General features: G+C 40.8%; 1 protein-coding gene across 2 annotated transcripts in view; it reads right to left on the reverse strand.

Moving 5' to 3' along the window:
- LOC109874801 (complement C3) overlaps positions 1-24,808 on the reverse strand; it is a 66,753-nt gene that overhangs the window by 33,735 nt on the left and 8,210 nt on the right. For both annotated transcript variants that reach the window (XM_020466801.2, XM_031810646.1), the window contains exons 2-12: positions 20,933-21,110; positions 19,313-19,475; positions 18,959-19,029; positions 15,376-15,467; positions 13,824-13,909; positions 13,620-13,707; positions 5,864-5,975; positions 4,390-4,513; positions 3,760-3,875; positions 1,479-1,832; positions 1,187-1,384 (exon numbers count right to left, since the gene is read on the reverse strand). In XM_020466801.2, coding sequence (XP_020322390.1) covers positions 1,187-1,384; positions 1,479-1,832; positions 3,760-3,875; positions 4,390-4,513; positions 5,864-5,975; positions 13,620-13,707; positions 13,824-13,909; positions 15,376-15,467; positions 18,959-19,029; positions 19,313-19,475; positions 20,933-21,110 — 1,582 coding nt within the window. The remainder of the gene's footprint in view (positions 1-1,186; positions 1,385-1,478; positions 1,833-3,759; positions 3,876-4,389; positions 4,514-5,863; positions 5,976-13,619; positions 13,708-13,823; positions 13,910-15,375; positions 15,468-18,958; positions 19,030-19,312; positions 19,476-20,932; positions 21,111-24,808) is intronic.

Below are 24,808 nucleotides of genomic sequence, written 5' to 3' on the forward strand. Positions count from 1 at the left end.
ATATTTATTCCTCTTTCTCAATCCTCATTATTCATGATTCCTACAGGATTATCCGTAATCATGGTAGCATCCACATTAATGTAGACGTGTTTAGAAACCTATTCTATTCTTATTTACAATAAAAGTGACTCCAAAATGAAACAATTCATTATCTACCATGAATTTCTATAGGGCACAAAATAATCTGAAACACAACCAAAACATACAGGAAATGCATCCAACACATTTGTAGAGTCAGTCTTGATGTAGTCATTGCTTGCTATGAATATGGAACCAAATACTTAACTTTTTACTACTTTAATACACATGTATATATACACATATATAAATATACAGTTGAAGTCGGACGTTTACATACACTTAGGTTGGAGTCATTAAAACCAGTTTTTCAACCACTCCACAAATTTCTTGTTAGCAAACTACGTTCATCTCTAAGAGACAGAATGCATCTCCTTCCTGAGAGGTATGACGGCTGCGTGGTCCCATGGTGTTTATACTTGCATACTATTGTTTGTACAGATAAACATGGTACCTTCAGGTGTTTGGAAATTGCTCCCAAGGATGAACCAGACTTGTGGAGGTTTACAATTATTTCTGAGGTCTTGGCTGATTTCTTTTGATTTTCCCATGATGTCAAGCAAAGAGGCACTGAGTTTGAAGGTAGGCCTTGAAATACATCCACAGGTACACCTCCAATTGACTAAAATGATGTCAATTAGCCTATCAGAAGCTTCTAATGCCATGACATAATTTTCTGGAATTGTCCAAACTGTTTAAAGGCATAGTCAACTTAGTATATGTAAACTTCTGACCCACTGGAATTGCGATACAGTGAATTTTAAATTAAATAATCTGTCTGTAAACAATTGTTGGAATAATTACTAGTGTCATGCACAAAGTATAGTTTGCTAACAATACATTTGTGGAGTGGTTGAAAAACGAGTTTTAATGACTCCAACCTAAGTGTACGTAAACCTCCGACTAAAATGGAGGGGACTATCTACCAAAAGGTCTGTAATTTCTAAACAGTTAATCTGAAATGGATGGAAATACCCTCAAATTAAAGCTGACAGTTTAACCTCAGTCATTATATCATATCAATTCCAAAACAACAAAAATATGTCACTGTCCCAATACTTTTGGAGCTCACTGTATATTGTTAAAAAAGTTATAGTTTAGAGTTTACCTTTCCCATGCACTGGTCCTCCACGTCCACCCACAGTGAGTCAGCCACCACGTCAAAACCTTGCAATGGCACAATGTAGAAAGCCACCAGGCGGAAGGAAGGGAGCATGTCTGGAGTTACTTTCAAGGTTTCTTTGAGGAGAGCTTTGTCCTTTGAATTCCACTTCCCCATTTCAATGATCCGCCCTTTGCTGACCACCTAATATAACATTTAAACCGGACTGTAATAAAAATCTAAAATATAGAATTGCAAAACGATAAAGAAAAACATAGTTAATTTACAGTTGTTTTACCATGTATGAAATGAAATCATGTTGAAAAACCTGGGCCCCATTTTCTCCAAGGAAGTTGACGGCAACGTAGAGGGACTCATCCTTCTTCACAACAGATTTGTCCACAGAAAGGTGGATGTACTCTTTGACTGTCTTTGTCTCGTATGCTAAAAGTGTGATATCTTTTCGTGCCTGGTGACTAGAATCACGTAAACCAGAGACAGCGGTTGTCACTTGGACATTTTTTGTTTTGTCTGTGCGAACAGTGTTAATGGTGATGACAGCTATTCCATGGCTGTCTGTGAAGTATTTCAGTCCCTCACGCTCTATTTCAATGTCCTTTACAGGAGAGCCAGAAGTGTCAGTCAGGTACACCTGGAGAGAGAGAAAGAGAGAGGATGTGTTTAACAGGGGTTGAGAGGGCATGAGTGTGAGAAAGGTTGCATGACCGTTTGTGTTAATGTGTTTGAGTTACCCTTATGTAAATGAAGTTAATAAAAAAAAATGTATACTGTACTTTAATGTATCATTTTGCTTAAATAAAAATACAGAATACATAACAAATAAGTGTCCTTTCTCTTATTTAGCGATTATCTTGAAAATGCATGTTTTTCCGAATTCCACACACTGTCTAATTTGTAGAATAATTTGGTATACTTCAATAATATACTGAAAGTATACAGTATGTGTTTAAATATAGAAAAACTTTGCTCCAAGTTAACTTTTTCAGAGTGAAGTTTTAGCAACATTAAAGTGCATGAAAACACAATTTTATTGCGAAAGTAATATATTCCTTGATATTTGAAAGATAAATAAACATAGGTAACACATTACTTGACACCCAGTGTAAGTTGTGACACGATCATAACTATGTCATAATATGGTCATAACTGTCACGAATATTACCGAAGGTGACTCCCCTTCTTGTTCGGGTGGCGCTCGGCGGTCGTCGCCGGTCTACTAGCTGCCACCGATCCTTTGTTCTGTGTTCGTTTGGTTTTGTCTAATTGGTTTCACCTGTTCCTTGTTTGGTTGTTAGGGTGGGGTTATATAAATTCGTTCAGCCCGCTTCTGTTTGTGCGGGCTTGTTCGTCTGTATGTGTTAGAGTGGTTAGTGTTTTCATTTGGGTTTCTCGCTGTCCTTTTATTTTTCACGATAGCGTACTTTTGTTCTGTAGTTATACCTGGTTTGGTATACTATTTTTGTTCCTGTGATTAAAGCGTGTTTTTCCTGCATCCTTTGCTCTCTGCGCCTGACTCCACACCTATTCATTCATTGAGCGTTACAATAACACTGTTATGACCCATATATTTACACATGTTGTGACATAGATTGCGTTATTTTATGGCTGGTTATGACACTTACATAAGTCTCAAAACCCATAGTTATTCAAATTTGTTTTTTCCCCTGACAATAAGTTCCCTTTTGTTTGAAAGTTTGTCTTTTTAAATCTTTAGTTTTTGTTGTAATGAATTCATTAGTCACGCTTTTTTCATTGTATTTTAAATAACTTCATGACCCTGTTATGAAGCATTATGACCATCATGTGTCACTTTTACTTGGACTAAGAAAATACACTTTATCTTAATGTCAAGAATCATTATGACCATCATAACCATATAACCCAGATAGGCCTATCACGTACATGCCCTATATCAGTCATCAGTCAGAAAGAGGGTTTGTTGTCCTGCTCCTGAAATCTGCTCCTGCATTCATCCCAGTCATCAGCAGCAGAGCATTGGGGTAGGTGCATGTCTAACATCAATGTTTGCACAATTACAATTATAATTTAACATGGTAAATTTCTAAAAAGTATATATAACAAACATACATACTGTTGATACGTAGGCTATGGTGTAACAGAATGTTTTGACTTGTGTGGTAGGTTTTGTGAGTTTTGACATTCTTATATAGGTGTCATAACCAGCTACAAAATAACTACAGTTGTAGGTTTTGTGGGTTTTTACACTCTTATGTAGGTGTCATAACCAGCCATATAATAATGCAATATATGTCACAACAGGTCTAAATATGTAATGACAGTGTTATGACCATATTATAACAGGTAATTACACAGGTAGGCTGTTATGACATATTATAACATGGTTATGACAGTGTCATAACGTGTTATGACGCTGGGTGTCAAGTAAAGTGTTTGCTAGACATATAATAAGTAAATGTGTTGTTTCTATTTTACATGTTTTAGAGTTAACATACAATATACATTTAAGGACTTGGTAAGGGTATAATTCTGCTTCTTTCTAAAGACAAATGTTTACCCTTGTGACGTATGCAACTTACATGAAGATTAAATGGTAGGCCTGGCTTGAAGAATTTGGAGGATTTGGTAAAATAAATTGAGTAAGGAGATTTAACCACTTTGATGCCTGTGAGTTCTGCTGTTACAATGTCACTGCCTAGGAAAGAGACGGACCAGGAGAAAACAAGGTGTTATATGGGATGTAACAAATATAATCTGTGGATATTAGGGTCAAATACACATTCCAAATGCTCTTATGTATATTTACAGAAAAAAAGATGGGTGTCACTAGTAAAAGTCACTAGTAGAACAGCCCATCACAGGCTGGATTGAAGATGCTCTTTGAATTATGTATCGTCCAAAAACAAAGACACCCAATGCGGCCTTAATAAGTGTTGCCATGTTGTTGTTTTTTATCTATTAAACTGAACATGAAACAGTAATAAAGGGATTATGAACACACAACAATGATTATATAATACTTGAGCTGTGCTTGATTTAGTTTTCCATGGAACCAATCGAGTAGCTCCAAAAATGCACACACAAAGCTAATTCAAGCACACCTCAAATACTTTCAAGAATTTTGAAGTATTTTGCATAAGTATTTGACCTTGGTCTGATGGATATGAATGGATGAATCCATATAGCATTCACAATAGGTATTACCACACCTGAGCTAGTGAAGACAGTAGCTCTTGCATAGAGAGAACATTCAAGGATATCATCAATACTATTAACATCTTTAGAGGCAGCAATGATTTCAGCAACTGTCAGTATGGCTGTGGTTGTCCCTGTCTGAGAGACAAAATCAAAAAGATGGTTAAATGTAGAATATCGACAAATCAGTATTCTAAGGGTACAGTGCCGTGAAGAAGTATTTTCCCCCTTTCTAATTTTCTCTACTTTTGCATATTTTTTATATTAAATTTAATCAGATCTTCAACCAAAACCCAATATTAGATAAAGGGACAATTACAAACTTATTTAATTTATTTAATAAACAAAAAGGTATGTAACACCCAATTCCCCTGTGTGAAAAAGTTAATTGCCCCCCTTACACTCAATTACTGGTTGCGCTACTTTTACCTGCAATGACTGCAACCTAACGCTTCCTGTAGTTGTTGATCAGTCTCATGTGGCTGTGGAGGAATTTTGGCCCACTCTTGCATGCAGAACTGCTGTAACTCAGCGACATTTGTAGGTTTTCAAGCATGAACTGCTCGTTTCAAATCCTGCCACAACATCTAAATTGGGATTAGGTCTGGACTTTGACTAGGCCATTCGAAAACTTTACATTTGTTGCTTTCTAGCTATTTTCATGTAGACTTGATTGTGTGCTTTGGATCATTGTCTTGCTGCATGACCCAGCTGCGCTTCAGCTCACAACCGGATGGCCTGACATTCTCCCAAGGAATTCTCTGATACAGAGCAGAATTCATGGTTCCTTCTATTAAAGCAAGTCGTACAGGTCCTGAGGCAGAAAACCGTCCCCAAACCATGACACTACCACCACCATGCTTGTCCGTTGGTTTGAGGTTCTTACTGTGGAATGCAGTGTTTGGTTTTCACCAAATGTCTACCAACGAGCAGTTCATGCTTGAAAACCCACAAATGTCTCTGAGTTAAAGCATTTCTGCATGAAAGCATTTCTGCATTTCCTCCACAGCGATGTGAGAGACTGATCAACAACTACAGGAAGCGTTAGGTTGGAGTCATTGCAGCTAAAAGTGGCACAACCAGTTATTGAGTGTAAAGGGGCAATTACTTTTTCACACAGGGAAATTGGGTGTTGTATATCTTTGTTAATTAAATAAATAAAATAAGTATACTTTTTTTGTGTTATTGGTAAACTCATGTTCCCTTTACCTAATATTAGGTTTTGGTTGAAGATCTGAAAACATTCAGTATCAAAATATGCAACAATACAGAAAATCAGAAAGGGGGCAATACTTTATCATGGCATTGTAAATCCTGCCCTAAGTCACTGCTTTGAATTTGAGTTTGAATTGCTGAGAGATTGTACAATTACTTGATCAATAATATGCTGCCAAATAATACATAGCATACCTTGTGGAAACATTCCAGTGATCATAATAACTTTGCTGTAAGGGCATCATCAGTATGCACAGTTCAAGAAAAACTTACTTGTAATTTGTGCCTTTGTAGTAAGGTGGATAACTGGATTTTCATGCCATTTTTGCACACATATCCAAACATGACATATGCATGGCCTACAACCTCCGTTCCAGAGAAGTACCTGAGAAACAAGTGTGTAGCAGTGTTATAAATGAAATTGAATCTTCGCTTAATTAAGCTCCGCCGCCCTTAGTTACTGTTGCAACCTCAGACAACATTTCCCCGGGAAACCCAATTCCCCATTCAACCATTGGCGAAATTCCCTCCCCAATGATCTCAAACTGTGTTTCTAATACACAATGAAATTAAACACAGACTACCCCTTGCTAATCAGGAAACTTTTGCTTATGTTGTGGTGGACTGTCATTACAATATATTCACGGGAACCTTGTCAAATTATGTTTGTCGTGTGGCTAGCCACTGAATTGCTCTGAATTCACCTTCAGCGTGCATGCAGTCAAAGCTATAACAACTTAGGAGCTAATTAGTGCTCTCTAATCGTATCCAGATGTTGACAGCAGATGGGAGTTGTATTCATAGCATTGCTAACTTAGCTAACATACATTTTGAGAAAACAAGTTATATTAAGTGCATAGCTAGCTAGTGTTTGAAATGTTTGGAGGTCAATGAGACTGTGAGCTAGCTAGATAACCAGCGGACTTAGCAAGCAATGTAACAAAAGTATAATTTTGGATTCCAAAAATACTCCAACAGACTCTGCATTTCAGGAATCACAGGAGCAAGTACTTCTGGTGCATGTGGGAGCAAAACTCATGCCTATGATTACATTTCCATTATTAGCAGCATCTAGGCTGTCCACTTTGAAGAGCAGAGACAGAATGGCTATATAAGGAATGGAACATATAGGACCAGGACCCAGCTACCATTATAACCTATACAGCTGTCAGATGTGGGCGTTAACAAGCAAGAACTGAGATGAAAAGATAATGGTGGAGAAAGGTCAAGGGAAACTATTTTCATATAGAGGGAGGGGACTCTATACTTTATGCAAAGACAGAATACTATAAAGGCAGGACTCTGTAATATGAGAATGTAATCTTTTCCATGGAAGGGCTCGGCTCTGTTACGTTTGTAATAAAGTCTCAATTGAATTCACAAGTTCCGGTATCTGTGTAAATATTTGGCTCAAGATTTTCCACAACATGTACTGTTCAACTATTTAGTCATTTAAAGATTTAATTTTGAAGGAAACTCCATTCTTGCCATAGCTTTCATGCGATTTAAACATAAGCTTGTCCGAGGTGTCGGACTAGACAAGAGTTGTTATCCATTGGAGCACTGCAATTAGTTTCCCAAAGGTCTGGGGCGGGGCTTAGTGAAGGGTCAATTGAGATTTACTTCTTGAATTAAAATTGAAATAGAGTAAATACTATAGGATGTCAATGTTTTATTTATTATAGAATTTCATTAAAGTCAATACAATTCCAATGCTTTATATAATGTATACTTCAATATTAACAATGTTTATTTCAAGATATTATCAATGGCATATTGTTGTAAAGACTTATTTTGGGTTATGATGGAGAAAGAAATGTGTGCTAAGCTCATGGCAAGTTTATTATTATTTTTTAAATCAATGGGGTAAATATCAAGAATTGAAATGACCGTTGACCAGATTATTTAAATATAAAACGTACAGTGCATTCGTAAAGTATTCAGACCCCTTGACCTTTTCCAAATGTAGTTACGTTAAAGACTTATTCTAAAATAGATTAAATATAAACATTTTCTCAACAATCAACACACAATACTCCATGATGACAAAGATGACAAACAGTTTAAAAATATATGTTGCTAATTTGAGTGGGCAGACTGAAGCCACTTCTCAGTAAAAGGCACGATAGCCCGCATGGAGTTTGCCAAGGCACTTAATATACTCCCAGACCATGAGAAACCAGATTCTCAGGTCTAATTTGTTTATTTGTTTATTTTTTTTTATTTCACCTTTATTTAACCAGGTAGGCTAGTTGAGAACACCTTTATTTAACCAGGTAGGCTAGTTGAGAACACCTTTATTTAACCAGGTAGGCTAGTTGAGAACACCTTTATTTAACCAGGTAGGCTAGTTGAGAACAAGTTCTCATTTGCAACTGCGACCTGGCCAAGATAAAGCATAGCAGTGTGAGCAGACAACAAAGAGTTACACATGGAGTAAACAATTAACAAGTCAATAACACAGTAGAAAACAAAGGGGGAGTCTATATACAATGTGTGCAAAAGGCATGAGGAGGTAGGCAAATAATTACAATTTTGCAGATTAACACTGGAGTGATGAATGATCAGATGGTCATGTACAGGTAGAGATATTGGTGTGCAAAAGAGCAGAAAAGTAAATAAATAAGAACAGTATGGGGATGAGGTAGGTGAAAAGGGTGGGCTATTTACCAATAGACTATGTACAGCTGCAGCGATCGGTTAGCTGCTCAGATAGCTGATGTTTGAAGTTGGTGAGGGAGATAAAAGTCTCCAACTTCAGCGATTTTGCAATTCGTTCCAGTCACAGGCAGCAGAGTACTGGAACGAAAGGCGGCCAAATGAGGTGTTGGCTTTAGGGATGATCAGTGAGATACACCTGCTGGAGCGCGTGCTACGGATGGGTGTTGCCATCGTGACCAGTGAGCTGAGATAAGGCGGAGCTTTACCTAGCATGGACTTGTAGATGACCTGGAGCCAGTGGGTCTGGCGACGAATATGTAGCGAGGGCCAGCCGACTAGAGCATACAAGTCGCAGTGGTGGGTGGTATAAGGTGCTTTAGTGACAAAACGGATGGCACTGTGATAAACTGCATCCAGTTTGCTGAGTAGAGTGTTGGAAGCCATTTTGTAGATAGTCAGTTTTACTAGGGTAAGCTTGGCGGCGTGAGTGAAGGAGGCTTTGTTGCGGAATAGAAAGCCGACTCTTGATTTGATTTTCGATTGGAGATGTTTGATATGAGTCTGGAAGGAGAGTTTGCAGTCTAGCCAGACACCTAGGTACTTATAGACGTCCACATATTCTAGGTCGGAACCATCCAGGGTGGTGATGCTAGTCGGGCATGCGGGTGCAGGCAGCGACCGGTTGAAAAGCATGCATTTGGTTTTACTAGCGTTTAAGAGCAGTTGGAGGCCACGGAAGGAGTGTTGTATGGCATTGAAGCTTGTTTGGAGGTTAGATAGCACAGTGTCCAAAGACGGGCCGAAAGTATATAGAATGGTGTCGTCTGCATAGAGGTGGATCAGGGAATCGCCCGCAGCAAGAGCAACATCATTGATATACACAGAGAAAAGAGTCGTCCCGAGAATTGAACCCTGTGGCACCCCCATAGAGACTGCCAGAGGACCAGACAGCATGCCCTCCGATTTGACGCACTGAACTCTGTCTGCAAAGTAATTGGTGAACCAGGCAAGGCAGTCATCCGAAAAACCGAGGCTCCTGAGTCTGCCGATAAGAATATGGTGATTGACAGAGTCGAAAGCCTTGGCAAGGTCGATGAAGACGGCTGCACAGTACTGTCTTTTATCGATGGCGGTTATGATATCGTTGAGTACCTTGAGTGTGGCTGAGGTGCACCCATGACCGGCTCGGAAACCAGATTGCACAGCGGTGAAGGTACGGTGGGATTCGAGATGGTCAGTGACCTGTTTGTTGACTTGGCTTTCGAAGACCTTAGGCAGGCAGGGCAGGATGGATATAGGTCTGTAACAGTTTGGGTCCAGGGTGTCTCCCCCTTTGAAGAGGGGGATGACTGCGGCAGCTTTCCAATCCTTGGGGATCTCAGACGATATGAAAGAGAGGTTGAACAGGCTGGTAATAGGGGTTGCGACAATGGTGGCAGATAGTTTCAGAAATAGAGGGTCCAGATTGTCAAGCCCAGCTGATTTGTACGGGTCCAGGTTTTGCTGCTCTTTCAGAACATCTGCTATCTGGATTTGGTTAAAGGAGAACCTGGAGAGGCTTGGGCGAGGAGCTGCGGGGGGGGCGGAGCTGTTGGCCGAGGTTGAAGTAGCCAGGCGGAAGGCATGGCCAGCCGTTGAGAAATGCTTATTGAAGTTTTCGATAATCATGGATTTATCAGTGGTGACCGTGTTACCTAGCCTCAGTGCAGTGGGCAGCTGGGAGGAGGTGCTCTTGTTCTCCATGGACTTCACGGTGTCCCAGAACCTTTTGGAGTTGGAGCTACAGGATGCAAACTTCTGCCTGAAGAAGCTGGCCTTAGCTTTCCTGACTGACTGCGTGTATTGGTTCCGGACTTCCCTGAACAGTTGCATATCACGGGGACTATTCGATGCTATTGCAGTCCGCCACAGGATGTTTTTGTGCTGGTCGAGGGCAGTCAGGTCTGGGGTGAACCAAGGGCTGTATCTGTTCTTAGTTCTGCATTTTTTGAACAGAGCATGCTTATCTAAAATGGTGAGGAAGTTACTTTTAAAGAATGACCAGGCATCCTCAACTGACGGGATGAGGTCAATGTCCTTCCAGGATACCCGGGCCAGGTCGATTAGAAAGGCCTGCTCACAGAAGTGTTTTAGGGAGCGTTTGACAGTGATGAGGGGTGGTCGTTTGACTGCGGCTCCGTAGCGGATACAGGCAATGAGGCAGTGATCGCTGAGATCCTGGTTGAAGACAACTTGTTTACAGAGTTAGGGTTGTACCTGGTGGGTTCCTTGATGATTTGTGTGAGATTGAGGGCATCTAGCTTAGATTGTAGGACTGGCGGGGTGTTAAGCATATCCCAGTTTAGGTCACCTAACAGAACAAACTCTGAAGCTAGATGGGGGGCGATCAATTCACAAATGGTGTCCAGGGCACAGCTGGGAGCTGAGGGGGGTCGGTAGCAGGCGGCAACCGTGAGAGACTTATTTCTGGAGAGAGTAATTTTCAAAATTAGTAGTTCGAACTGTTTGGGTATGGACCTGGAAAGTATGACATTACTTTGCAGGCTAACTCCTCCCCCTTTGGCAGTTCTATCTTGACGGAAGATGTTATAGTTGGGTATGGAAATCTCTGAATTTTTGGTGGCCTTCCTGAGCCAGGATTCAGACACAGCAAGGACATCAGGGTTAGCAGAGTGTGCTAAAGCAGTGAGTAAAACAAACTTAGGGAGGAGGCTTCTGATGTTGACATGCATGAAACCAAGGCTTTTTCGATCACAGAAGTCAACAAATGAGGGTGCCTGGGGACATGCAGGGCCTGGGTTTACCTCCACATCACCCGCGGAACAGAGAAGGAGTAGTATGAGGGTGCGGCTAAAGGCTATCAAAACTGGTCGCCTAGAGCGTTGGGGACAGAGAATAAGAGGAGCAGGTTTCTGGGCATGGTAGAATATATTCAGGGCATAATGCGCAGACAGGGGTATGGTGGGGTGCGGGTACAGCGGAGGTAAGCCCAGGCACTGGGTGATGATGAGAGAGGTTGTATCTCTGGACATGCTGGTAGTAATGGGTGAGGTCACCGCATGTGTGGGAGGTGGGACAAAGGAGTTATCAGGGGCATGAAGAGTGGAACTAGGGGCTCCATTGTGAACTAAAACAATGATAACTAACCTGAACAACAGTATACAAGGCATATTGACATTTGAGAGAGACATACAGCGAGGCATACAGTAATCACAGGTGTTGAATTGGGAAAGCTAGCTAAAACAGTAGGTGAGACAACAGCTAATCAGCTAGCACAACAACAGCAGGTAAAATGGCGTAGAGTAGGCAACGGGCCAACAGATAAAACAAACAAGCAGAGTGGAGTACCGTGATTAATGGACAGTCCAGCGTGCATCAGCTATGTAGCCAAGAGATCAGTGTCCAGGGGGCAGCGGTGGATGGGGCAGGGAAGCTGGACTGGCGAGTGTTATCCAGGTTTTAAAAAACTAACAATGACTAAATAGCTTGTAGCTAGTTAGCTGGTTAGCTTCTGGAGGTTCTTGAGTGTGTTCTACATTTTTTTTTAAATAATAGCGATTCTGTATCACATTGGGTGAGGCAGGTTTCCGGAAGGTATAAACAAATTAAAAGTCAAAAGAGATAGAAAGTAAATATGGGTCCGGTGAGCGTTTGGGACGCGGCGATTCAGGCGGTTAGCAGGCCTGTGCTAACAAGCTAACAGTTTGTAGGCCCGGGCTAGACAAGGTAGCAGTTAGCGGACCGGAGCTGGACAAGCTAGCAGTTAGCAGGCCGAATTAGCAAGCAGGGAGATAGTGAGGGCTAGAGAGTTAGCCTTTGGGGGATGTCGCGATGGGGTGAGTCTGTTTATTCCTCTTCATGTGATGACATCGATAGACCGGTCGTGGGCCCGGGTATTGTAGCTCAGGAGTATGCTACGGTGGTAGCACAGGTGCTACGGCCGGGCTAGCTTCAAGCTAAGTGGGTGGAAACGCTAGCCAGGAGTAATCCGGGGTTGCGGTTTAGCTAGATAGCTAGTTGCTGAAAAATCCAGCTGAAAGATGTTCCGTTTGCGGTGGGAATCCGGGGATGAAAAATAAATAGGTCCGTTATGCTCTGGTTAGAGTCGCGTTGTACGAACAGGCGAGAGCTTTCCGAACTACAGGTTAGCTGATGACCGGTTAGCTGAAGACCGCTAGCATACCGCATAGCTGGCTAGCTTCAGTTGAGGGGGTCCGAAGTAAATATAAATACTTTAGAAAAAATAGCTACATTGGGTGAGTCGGGTTGCAGGAGAGTATTTGGAAGCTTAGGGTTTAGCAAAATGTTTTCAAAGAGATATGTGGAGAAAATATGTAAAAAAACGAAAAAGAAACGATAAATACAGGGACACGACAGGACAGGACGACCTACTGCTACGCCATCTTGGGATTGACTTATGCCCCCTGTCATAAACCAAGATTGAACTATTTAGTCTGAATGCCAAGCGTCACGTCTGGAGGAAAGCTGGCACCCTCCCTACGGTGAAGCATGGTGGTGGCAGCATCATCCTGTGAGGATGTTTTTCTGCGGCAGGTACTGGGAGACTAGTCAGGATCGAGAGAAAGATGAACGGAGCAAAGTACAGAGAGATCCTTGATGAAAACTCAGGACCTCAGACTGGGGCGAAGGTACACCTTCCAACAGGACAATGACCCTAAGCACACAACCAAGACAACACAGGAGTGGCTTCGGGACAAGTCTCTAAATGTCCTTGAATGGCCCAGCCAGAACCTAGACTTGAGCCCGAACATCGAACATCTCTGGAGAGATGTGAAAAGAGCTGTGCAACAATGCTCCCCATCCAACCTGACAGAGCTTGAGAGGATCTGCAGAGAAGGATGGGAGAAACTCCCCAAATACAGGTGTGCCAAGCTTGTAGCGTCAAACCCAAGAAAACTTGAGGCTGTAATTGCTGCCAAAGATGCTTCAACAATGTACTGAGTAAAGGGTCTGAATACTTAGGTAAATGTGATATTTCAGTTTTATTAAAAAAACATTTGCAAACATTTCTAAAAACCTGTTTTTACTTTGTCATTATCAGTTATTGTATGTAGATCGATGAGGAAAAAAACTATTTAACACATTTTTAGAATAAGGCTGTAACGTAACAAAATGTGGAAAAATTCAAGGGGTCTGAATACTTTCCAAATGCACTGTATATTAGCCTCTGACATATCTACAGTGTTAGCATAGGTTCAAATCTCATCTACTGCCCTTTGACACAACCTCTCTCTCTCCCCATTATCATCTTCGCTCACTATCTGTTAAATTAAATGTCAAATAAAATACATTTCCCAGAGGGCATCAGATCAAGCACCCCAGGCTGGATATTGTTTTTCAAACTCACATAGCTTCTAAATCCACTTGAAAGTCTTTGTCCAGAACATGTAAATACTGCTTCCTGGTTTTCAATGTGACCTCAAATGTTGGCAATACTATAACAACAACAAAAAATACAATGACATAATGACAGCGGACAGTAAAAAATGAAATAAAAAATCCTGCCGTAAAATGGATAATCTATACTGTTGTGTTTGAATAGATGTCTCACCATGTTTCTTCACATCAAATGAGGTGTTAAAGACCCTGTCAGGTTCACTCTGTAATTTCACCTCGATGGTCCACGTTCCTTCCTCCCTGAAGGGAATAGAATACATGAGATTATTTACACATTGTAAATAATGTTCCACTTCTAATTTCACATTTGCAATGTGGAGTAACAAAATAAATGGAACACTTTTTGGCCACATTCATGGGTGCACAGACACACACACACACTGGTGGAAAATTTACCCAATTGTCATACTTCAGTAAAAGTAAAGATACCCTTAATCATTGGCATACAATGGTCGCGCACGGCGGGAAATTGAATTAACATAATACAAAAAAATCCCCCTAAAAATATGTCTGTTTAAGTGAGAGATATGTTTTTTTTTTTTACATGGGTTGCGTCTCAATCCATCTCATCTGCCAATATTGCCCTTCCACATCTGGGGTGAAAGGTGGCAGAGCTAGAGCGGTGTTTGTCAAAACACAAGACATCCCGAAAATCGTTTTTTCTCACGAACACATCTGTAGCGTACAAACGCTTTTGCCTACAATGACCACTCTATTGAAAGCTGAGACTCTCACGAACACGATGGGGTTCTCCATTTTGCACTAGGACGCCCACAAGCCTAATCTGAAGGTCCAGGTACCAGTTTAAAAATGAATGGAAGTATAAATGGAGATATTTTAGGCACTAAAATAAGGGGATAAATATATTTTGAAAAATATATATATTTTGTTTCCTGATCTTATATCTCTGTGATATAGGAAAGATACTTCAGAACATACTTCCTTTAGATTTTTTTTGGGGGGGGACTATCTGTTTTCCCATGTGGTGACTCTGTTATTCAATGTGTTTCTATTGGCTAATATCAGTAATGCCAAATTCCATGTTGCATACAATCATTTTTTAATGTATTTTTTTTATAACTTGAGGGGTTTTAAAATTGAAAATATAATAGCTAAGTGATCTTTGGTATGACCATCTTAAAATTCCACATGTTAGCTTAATAGCAAATGGCTCAAGTAAAAGTCACCCAGCAAAATAAACTCAGCAAAAAAGGAAACGTCCTCTCACTGTCAACTACGTTTAATTTCAGCAAACTTAACATTGTATGAACATAAGATTCAACAACTGATGGCATAATTTGTATTAAAAAAATTATATATATATATATATATATATATTTACGGATAGCTGCTATGGGCACACTCCAACACTGAGACATAATTTACAAACAAATCATTTGTTGTTTAGTGTGTCCGCCAGATCAGAGGCAGTAGGGATGACCAGGGGTGTTCCCTTGAAAAGGTGCGAATTGAACCATTTTCCTGTTCTGCTAAGCATTCGAAAAGTAACAAGTAATTTTGGGCGTCAGGGAAATTTTTTGTAAAACATACATTATCTTCTTTAGGAATGTAGTGGAGTAAAAGTAAAAGTTGTCAAAAATATATATAGTATAGATACCCCAAAAAACTACTTAAGGAGTACTTTCAAGTATATTTACTTAAGTACTTTATAACCCTGCGCACACACAAAAGGTGATTAATCTTACTTGATGATATCTGGGAGCAAAAATTGGTCGGCAAAAAGTCCATTGACACTCAGACTCATTTTGGTCTGCGAGATTGTAGTGCCATCAACACTCTGTTGAAAAGCAGAAAATAAAATAATGAACATTATAAAAATATTTTAAGGAGCACCTTGAAATTATTCTTACACCAGCTGATCCGGTAAACAATATACAGTGGGGAGAACAAGTATTTGATAACCTGCAAAATCGGCAGTGTTTCCTACTTACAAAGCATGTAGAGGTCTGTAATTTTTTTCATAGGTACACTTCAACTGTGAGAGACGGAATCTAAAACAAAAATCCAGAAAATTACATTGTATGATTTAAGTAATTAATTTGTATTTTATTGCATGACATAAGTATTTGATACATCAGAAAAGCAGAACTTAATATTTGGTACAGAAACCTTTGTTTGCAATTACAGAGATCATACGTTTCCTGTAGTTCTTGACCAGGTTTGCACACACTGCAGCATGGATTTTGGCCCACTCCTCCATACAGACCTTCTCCAGATCCTTCAGGTTTCGGGGCTGTCGCTGGGCAATACGGACTTTCAGCTCCCTCCAAAGATTTTCTATTGGGTTCAGGCCACTCCAGGACCTTGAGATGCTTCTTACGGAGCCACTCCTTAGTTGCCCTGGCTGTGTGTTTCGGATAGTTGTCATGCTGGAAGACCCAGCCACGAACAATCTTCAATGCTCTTACTGAGGGAAGGGGGTTGTTGGCCAAGACCTCGCGATACATGGCCCCATCTATCCTCCCCTCAATACAGTACAGTCGTCCTGTCCCCTTTGCAGAAAAGCATCCCCAAAGAATGATGTTTCCACCTCCATGCTTCACGGTTGGTATGGTGTTCTTGGGGTTGTACTCATCCTTCTTCTTCCTACAAACACGGCGAGTGGAGTTTAGACCAAAAAGCTCTATTGTTGTCTCATCAGACCACATGACCTTCTCCCATTCCTCCTCTGGATCATCCAGATGATCATTGGCAAACTTCAGACGGGCCTGGACATGCACTGGCCTGAGCAGGGGGACCTTGCGTGCGCTGCAGGATTTTAATCCATGACGGCGTAGTGTGTTACTACTGGTTTTCTTTGAGACTGTGGTCCCAGCTCTCTTCAGGTCATTGACCAGGTCCTGCCGTGTAGTTCTGGGCTGATCCCTCACCTTCCTCATGATCATTGATGCCCCACGAGGTGAGATCTTGTATGGAGCCACAGACCGAGGATGATTGACCGTAATCTTGAACTTCTTCCATTTTCTAATAATTGCGCCAACAGTTGTTGCCTTCTCACCAAGCTGCTTGCCTATTGTCCTGTAGCCCATCACAGCCTTGTGCAGGTCTACAATTTTATCCCTGATGTCCTTACACCCTCTCTGGTCTTGGCCATTGTGGAGAGGTTGGAGTCTGTTTGATTGAGTGTGTGGACAGGTGTCTTTTATACAGGTAACGAGTTCAAACAGGTGCAGTTAATACAGGTAATGAGTGGAGAACAGGAGGGCTTCTTAAAGAAAAACTAACAGGTCTGTGAGAGCCGGAATTCTTACTGGTTGGTAGGTGATCAAATACTTATGTCATGCAATAAAATGAAAATGAATTACTTAAAAATCATACAATGTGATTTTCTGGATTTTTGTTTTAGATTCCGTCTCTCACAGTTGAAGTGTACCTATGATAAAAATGACAGACCTCTACATGCTTTGTAAGTAGGAAAACCTGCAAAATCGGCAGTGTATCAAATACTTGTTCTCCCCACTGTATATGTAGGCCGACAGTTACAATTAGCTCAGAACTGTTCAGAGATCAGAACAATTGTAACACTGAACAAACTCAACATGTAAGGTGCTGGTACCATTTTCCATACGCACAAAACGCGTATTTTGTGCAATTGGCATGCTGACTGCAGGGATGTCCACCAGAGAATGTAATGCTTCTGAACACTTCTACATTAACGTGGATTCTACCATAATTACGGATAATTCCTGAATCAATCTTGAATAGTGATGAGTGAGAAAGCTACTTCCGGCATAAATATCATATCCCCAAAAATGTTTTGCTTGTTATGGTGAGAGGTTAGCATAACTGGGGGGTCTGATATTTGTGGGTCTGTAACTTTCTCACTTATAATTTTTCACGATTCATTCAGGACTTTCTATAATCATGGTAGCATCCACATTAATGTAGAAGTGTTGAGAAACATTCTATTCTTATTTACAATAAAAGTTACTCAAAACTGACACATGACATTATTTACCATTAATTTCTGTTGGGCACAAAATAATCTGAAACAACCAAAGCAAACAGCAAATGCATCCAACAAGTTTGTAGAGTCACAAGCTTGATGTAATCATTGCATGCTATGAATATGGGACCACATACTAAACTTTTGACTACTATAATAGACATAAGTGAATTTGTCCCAATACTTTTGGTCCCCTAAAATGGGGGGACTAAACGGTTCACACGATATGAGTGAAAATACCCTCATATTAAAGCTGACAGTCTGCACTTTAACTTCATAGTCAATGTATAATTTCAAATCCAAAGTGCTGGAGTACAGAGCCAAAACAACCAAAAATGTGTCACTGTCCAAATACTTTTAGAGCTCACTGTAAATCAGATTAAGCCCAATCTGAGCAATGTAGTAGGGAGTTGTAGTTTCCAACAGGCTAATAGTATCCATAGTTTAGTTCAAAAAATGTGGTAATTAACTACAAAGACCAAAATCCATTGCGCTTCTTCTTGTCCTGTCTGTGTGGGACAGACACAGAGAGGAGACAGAAGAAAGCTTAAATCAAGACGGATAGAGAGCAGTTGCTTCGTGAGGTATCTCTACCTGAAAATACATGATCTAAGTGATTGATATTCATTTAGCAGTCAAGTATGCCTTATTTACTTTGAGGAACTTCTAAAATAGTGATTTTTCAGACAGCATAGGCAGCAGCTCAACAGAGATAAAATGACTTGGAATTAAATAAAGTCATAAAAAAAGTTGTAATATACACAACTGAAATATTTGATTAAAGTACAGTAGAATAATGTGAATAAATGGTTAATAAGTGATTAGCAGTAATGGGCAGTCACTACCATCATGGGACTTTTATTAATTATTTATTTCAACGCACATAATGATAGTGCGTTTAATTTAAAAAATACTAATCTAAACCGAAACTGAAAACCAAGATCTTTTTATTGAATTGAACCTAAACCATACTGACTTGAAAAAGCATTTATCGCTCAGCACTACCATCTAGTCAATACCCTGTTACAGTCATGAATTAACTGCCCTACTTCCTTTTCTCTTGCAACAATTAAACAAACATCTGACCAATCAGATTAGAGCTAAGTAGTTGCTAGGTAGATAATCAATTGTTATTCTAATTCCAAACAACTGATTCAACATATTTTAGAAGTAACAACAGTGACTTACAAAATCGCTCTCATAAAATAATCCTACATTCATCTGATTTTTTTCAAAAATTGTTCTGTGTTGATCTATATTTCACTGTGCTTTTCAAAATATGTGATACCTGTAAAGTAGGCTATTGCATAATTTTATCTTACCTTTAAACCAACACCAACAATACCTTTTGCTGCCTTTGCTTCAAGGTTTGTGACAAATAGCCTGTACTTAACTGAAAAGGGGAAACCACATTTTTATTATGCACAAATGGGAGGATTATTCAAGTAAAGTCTAAAATTAAACCTAATGTGAAGCTCTCTGGATATGAATTACCTTTGTAGGCTTCATAACTGCCTATGATTATTTTTTGTATGCATTGCACCTTAATAATATGGTGATGTATGTGTTAAGACATTCTGCCATTGTTGACTGAATACACTAAGAAACAAATTTTGTATATGCAAAATGATGGAGCACTTTGAATGAGGCACGGGATAGGTTTGCTGCATACTTACCGTCCTCTCCAGGGTTATAGATAGGTTTATCTGTCTGGAGGAAGACATAACCTGCCTGGAAGGACACCAAAACAACTGTCTCCAATTGTCTGCCTCTGAATGTTGCTGTCATGTGCACATACTGATTGCCTCTAACATTGCTTTTGAAGTCTTTTTGATCAAGCTTCCAAGAGAGAGAGAGCGAGGGAGAGAGAATGGATGTTAGTGAAGCTTGTTCAAAGGCATGATAATTATTAATAGCTAACAAAACATTTTTCCCAAATGCACAATGGTAACAGTAGCACTACACATAAGGTACCCTGTTAGGAAAATTATGATTAAATGACTGAACAAATCATTTTAAATGGAACTGTAACTAAGTAAACTTATACTCTGTTTTATTATATCTGATTAACAATATGAGTTCATAAGAAGGGATTGTGTGACACGGACAAAGAGTAATTAAAGTTAATGAACAGCATTCCAACTAGGAAGAAAGAAATGGGTTGTGGATTAAGTAAACAGATAAGGTAGTTAACCTATGGTTGAACTGACGAAACTTAGCTCTGGGGTGTTTTAGATAAGACGGTGAGTGCATTCCTAGGTTCTCTGTTAATTAGAACTGTCAGCTAAGTGGTGATCGATAATGTTGAGGGGTCAAAAGTTAATTCAGTTATGTTGGGTGACCTGTGAGTGTGTTAGTGAGTTAGAATGAACTTTTAACCTCACTTGATTCTATGTCGGGAGGAGGGGATTCATTCTAGAAGCAATGAAATGACGTCATGTTATTGTATATAAATTGTTGCTCGTGGTAACGTGGCAGCGCGCTCTGAGAATAAATTCTGTTATCTATTATTGAAAAGACTGGTCTCCGTCTATTTTATGCAAACAAGAATCTTACAAATTCTCATAAAATAGATGAAGGGAATTCTATTAATGAATACATATTGGTATAATTAAATTACAGTAACATACCCTTTATTATGTTTTATCTCCCTATTTCAAAAGGACCAAAATGACAAGCACACATTTGTTAATAACCTTAACAATATGTAATAAGGCAGTGTTTCTCCAACCTCGGTTCTGGGGACACCAAAGGGCTACCACTACACAGCTGATTCATATAATCAACTCATCACAATTTGATTATCTGAATTAGCTGTGTAGTGCTATGGCAAAACCCCAAAATGGGCACCCATTGGGGAGTTTGCTAATCACTGTAATAAGGCTTTATAACTGATTTATAAACTATAAATGAGAATAGTGAACAATCTATTAACCACTTTTAAATCTTGTATGAAGCCTTTATAGGGTGCCTTACTGTAAAGCCTTACAGGGACAATTAAAGGGATGGTTTGAGATTTTTACCCCAATCTAAATTGTATTCTTACCTTGAGAGAAGGGAAGTGTTAAAAAATATATATATATACTGTAAACAATGCATGGAATTTAAAATATAAGGTATACATCATGTAAGTACATAATGTAAGAACGCAGCCATACAAAATGTTTTCCCTGCATACTTGCGCCACAAAAATATGCAAAGTGTGCAGCAGCACAAATGTTAACTTGCGTAAGGTATACATTTGGCTTAGGTCTGTGTTGTGAGCATGTGAAATTCATCCAAATCAAATATCTTACCTTTAGCTGATGCAGAGCCTGGTTGTTGTCTCCAAGGATCTGTTTTTTTTCATAAAGCTTAGATCTTTTCAAAGGAAAGTCCATCACAATAAGGTTCACCTCACCACCCACTGAGCTCTCCAAGTATATGTTCTCCTCACTGCCAACCCGAAGGATGTTTGGGGCCACCATTATGTACCTGCAACAAATGGACACATTACCAAAATAGTACTCATAGTTTATAATGTAGGTGGGCTTGAAATAAAATATTAAAACAGCTAAATATTTGCGACATTTTTACAGATGTTGTCAATTCATTTTTTTTTTTGCAAACCATTGATCAGTTCAGCATTGCTTTATGGTGAACAATGTAGGCATTGGTTGAAGCTCAGTGCTCAAATCTCCCTACCATCATATCTAAACCAATATGACACCAATCTCGATGACAATTCACAAATCAACTTGATTAGAGATACACAACACACTCCTCACCTCTCCTCATGAACCTTCTGTCCTTTACCGTGAACCAAATACCGGATTTTTAAACAGAGTCCTTAGCATTAAGGTTGTCAGACAATGTTTTGCCCAGAATGAGCTCAATATCTAGCCTTGGATAAGAATGAGACTACACTGAGGTAAAGCCAGACGGATATTCGCACTTTCAAACCACTTGAGCCACAGACTCCAAATAAGTGTCATGATGTTGGAAAAATTGCACAGGTCATATTTTCACGATTTGCAAAGCTAATAAACATGCGGAAATGTGAGCAGCATTTTGTATTCCTAGTTTAATTAGTTAGGGAGCTTAAACAAAGTACAAACTTTTTTTACATTTGAATTTCAATAGCTCCTTGGTCATGTGACCTACTGACTTCAAACAAGGTTCAGAATGTACACTCAGTGGGCCTACACATTGCACACCCTTTAGTTTGTCCATTTTCAACTCACACAATCTTACATACATTTTTCAAAATAAAAAAATTCAATAGCTCCTTGCTCATGTGACCTAATGACCTCAAACAAGGTTCAGAATGTCCACTGATTACCCTTCTATATTGAACACCCTTTAGTTTGTCATTTTCATCTCACACGTTTTTACATACATTTGTCAAACTTTTGAATTTCAATAGCTTCTTGGTCATGTGACCTACTGGACTCAAACAAGGTTCAGAATGTACAACCAGTGGGCCTACACATTGCACACCCTTCAGTTTGTCCATTTTCATCTCACATGATTTTACATTAATTTGCCTGCTTTGCCCCCCTGAAGGACAGTGTCACTCACACACCTATTCACTTGGCCCTTCTCCCTGGGGCCTTCCTGACCTCCAGGCAGGCCCCCATTGACCGAAACAGGCTCTGTGCTCCTGGTGACCCGCCTGCATTTTTCTGATCACAGTCTAAGTCCCCACTCCAACCTCCATGGCCTGAGTGCTGTCCCCAGCCCCCGAGTCCGGCTGCCCTTGCTTGGACTCTAAGTGCCCCCCGCCTTGATGGAGGCCTCCTTGTGCACCTGGTAACCTGAAACAAGCTCTGTGCATCCGGTAACCTGAAACAAGCTCTGTGCACCTGGTGACCTTTCCGCTTTTATCCGCTCAGAGCATAAGTCCCCAACCCAACCTCCACAACCTGAGTGCTGCCCCCAGCCCGAGTAACACCCGGTGGTATCATCAGAGGCTTTTCTGTCTTACAAACTGGACATCAGTTGCCGCTACTAACCTTCAGCAGACATTAAACTGGGTTTTTACACCCAATCGACATCAAGTGCCAGCACAATACTTATAAGCTTGAGAACCAAATACCCCTATCAGTATCTAGCGGCACCATCAACCGGGTGTCGGAAGAAGCAACAGAAAATAATCATCCCCTTTCAATCATCTGCTTGCCCAGTCAGGCTTTTTACATTTTTTAAAATAACATTATTTCACCTTTATTTAACCAGGTAGGCAGGTTGAGAACAAGTTCTCATTTACAACTGCGACCTGGCCAAGATAAAGCAAAGCCGTGCGACACAAACAACAACACAGAGTTACACATGGAATAACAAAACATACAGTCGAGGTAAGATAAGGGAGGTAAGGCAATAAATAGGCCACAGTGGCGAAATTATTACAATTTAGCAATTAAACACTGGAGTGATAGAGACTGGAGTGAAAGATGTGCAGGAGATGAATGTGTAAGTAGAGATACTGGGGTGCAAAGGAGCAAATAAATAAATAACAGTATTTGGATGAGGTTGCTGGATGGGCTATTTACAGATGGGCTATGTACAGGTGCAGTGATCTGTGAGCTGCTCTGACAGCTGGTGCTTAAAGCTAGTGAGGGAGATAGAGAGTCTCCAGCTTCAGTGATTTTTGCAATTCATTCCAGGCATTGGCAGCAGAGAACTGGAAGGAAAGGCGGCCAAACGAGGAATTTTGTAAATGACATCGCCGAAGTCAAGGATCGGTAGAATAGTCAGTTTTACGAGGGTATGTTTGGCAGCATGAGTGAAGGATGCTTTGTTGCGAAATAGGAAGCCGATTGTAGATTTTTTTTTAATGTGAGTCTGGAAGGAGAGTTTACAGTCTAACCAGACACCTAGGTATTTGTAGATGTCCACATATTCTAAGTCAGAACCGTCCAGAGTAGTGATGCTGGACGGGCGGGCAGGTGCTGGTAGCGATCGGTTGAAAAGCATGCACTTAGCACAGGACCATAGGAACCACCTTTACCAGCACTTCATCGATATTCCTCACTTTGGAGGGGGGAGGGGGGGGGTTCAGCAGCAAATCAATGGGCGTGGATGGTACTACCCACATCAGATGTAGGCCTCCCTTCCCAGACACGCTGGTGATGCCTCTCCCCACGTTGTAGGGCATGAGCCTGATCCATGCAATGCCTTATCACTTTGGGCGCAATGGGTTTAGTCTCCGCCTTAAGTCTAGTGAGCTTAGAGGATACCTTCCCCCCTTACATTGTGTGGGGTCGGCGAGCGCCATAGCTGGGGAGATCCGCGATAAGGGCCTGGCGTGCGTTCAGAGTTGCCGCCGCCAACCCCCCACCGGTCCGCCTTCGGCCCGCCGACAGACACCACCTCGATGAACCCCCGCATGCAGCCCCTTGCGAGACCACACACGAGAGACCGCGAGAGGGGCTGCACAACAAACTTCCAATGGTGGTGAGAGGAGGGTGACGGAGCGACTGCTCCCCTAACCCTAACTTATGCTGCTCTGTCTGTATGCTACGTCTTGCTTGTCCTATGTTGCTCTGTCTGTATGCTATGTCTTGCTTGTTCTATGTTGCTATTGTCTATATTGTAATTGTTTTTAATAACCTGCCCAGGGACTGCGGTTGAAAATTAGCCGGTTGGCTAAAACCGGCACTTTTACTGAAATGTTGATTAATGTGCACTGTCCCTGTAAAAATAAAAATAAACTCAAACTCAAACTCAAACCGCGGCACGGTCCCAGCCCCGCTTCGCACACCAGCCCAAACGACCCAGCCCTTAGACAATCCTTATCCTGAAGTTCTGGATCTTTTTTTGCCAACTTCCCTTACCTACATTGTTATTACATGCCAGAGGCTGTTCACCTTGGAGACCTGTTGCGGATATGGGTACGGCACTGCATGAGATTTAAACCATCTCCCCCGGATTTTCAAGGGCCAGGGAGAGCTCATCGGATGCCGCCGAAACCGCAATGCTTTCCAGGGCTTGGGACCCTCTCTCGGGGCGAACCCATTCCAGGGCGCCCTGCCCTTCACAAAGAAAAGAGAACTCTCCCCGGGGCTCCCGACAGATTCTCCGGGATTGGTCACATTACCGCACTGGATGCCTCGTGAGCCCGTGACCGCCACTCCATGGACATTCTGAAAGTTGTTTGAGGTAGGTAGGTCACATTACCAAGGAGCAATTGA

The sequence above is a fragment of the Oncorhynchus kisutch genome, linkage group LG30 (assembly GCF_002021735.2).
Source record: "Oncorhynchus kisutch isolate 150728-3 linkage group LG30, Okis_V2, whole genome shotgun sequence".
Classification (NCBI taxonomy): domain Eukaryota; kingdom Metazoa; phylum Chordata; class Actinopteri; order Salmoniformes; family Salmonidae; genus Oncorhynchus; species Oncorhynchus kisutch.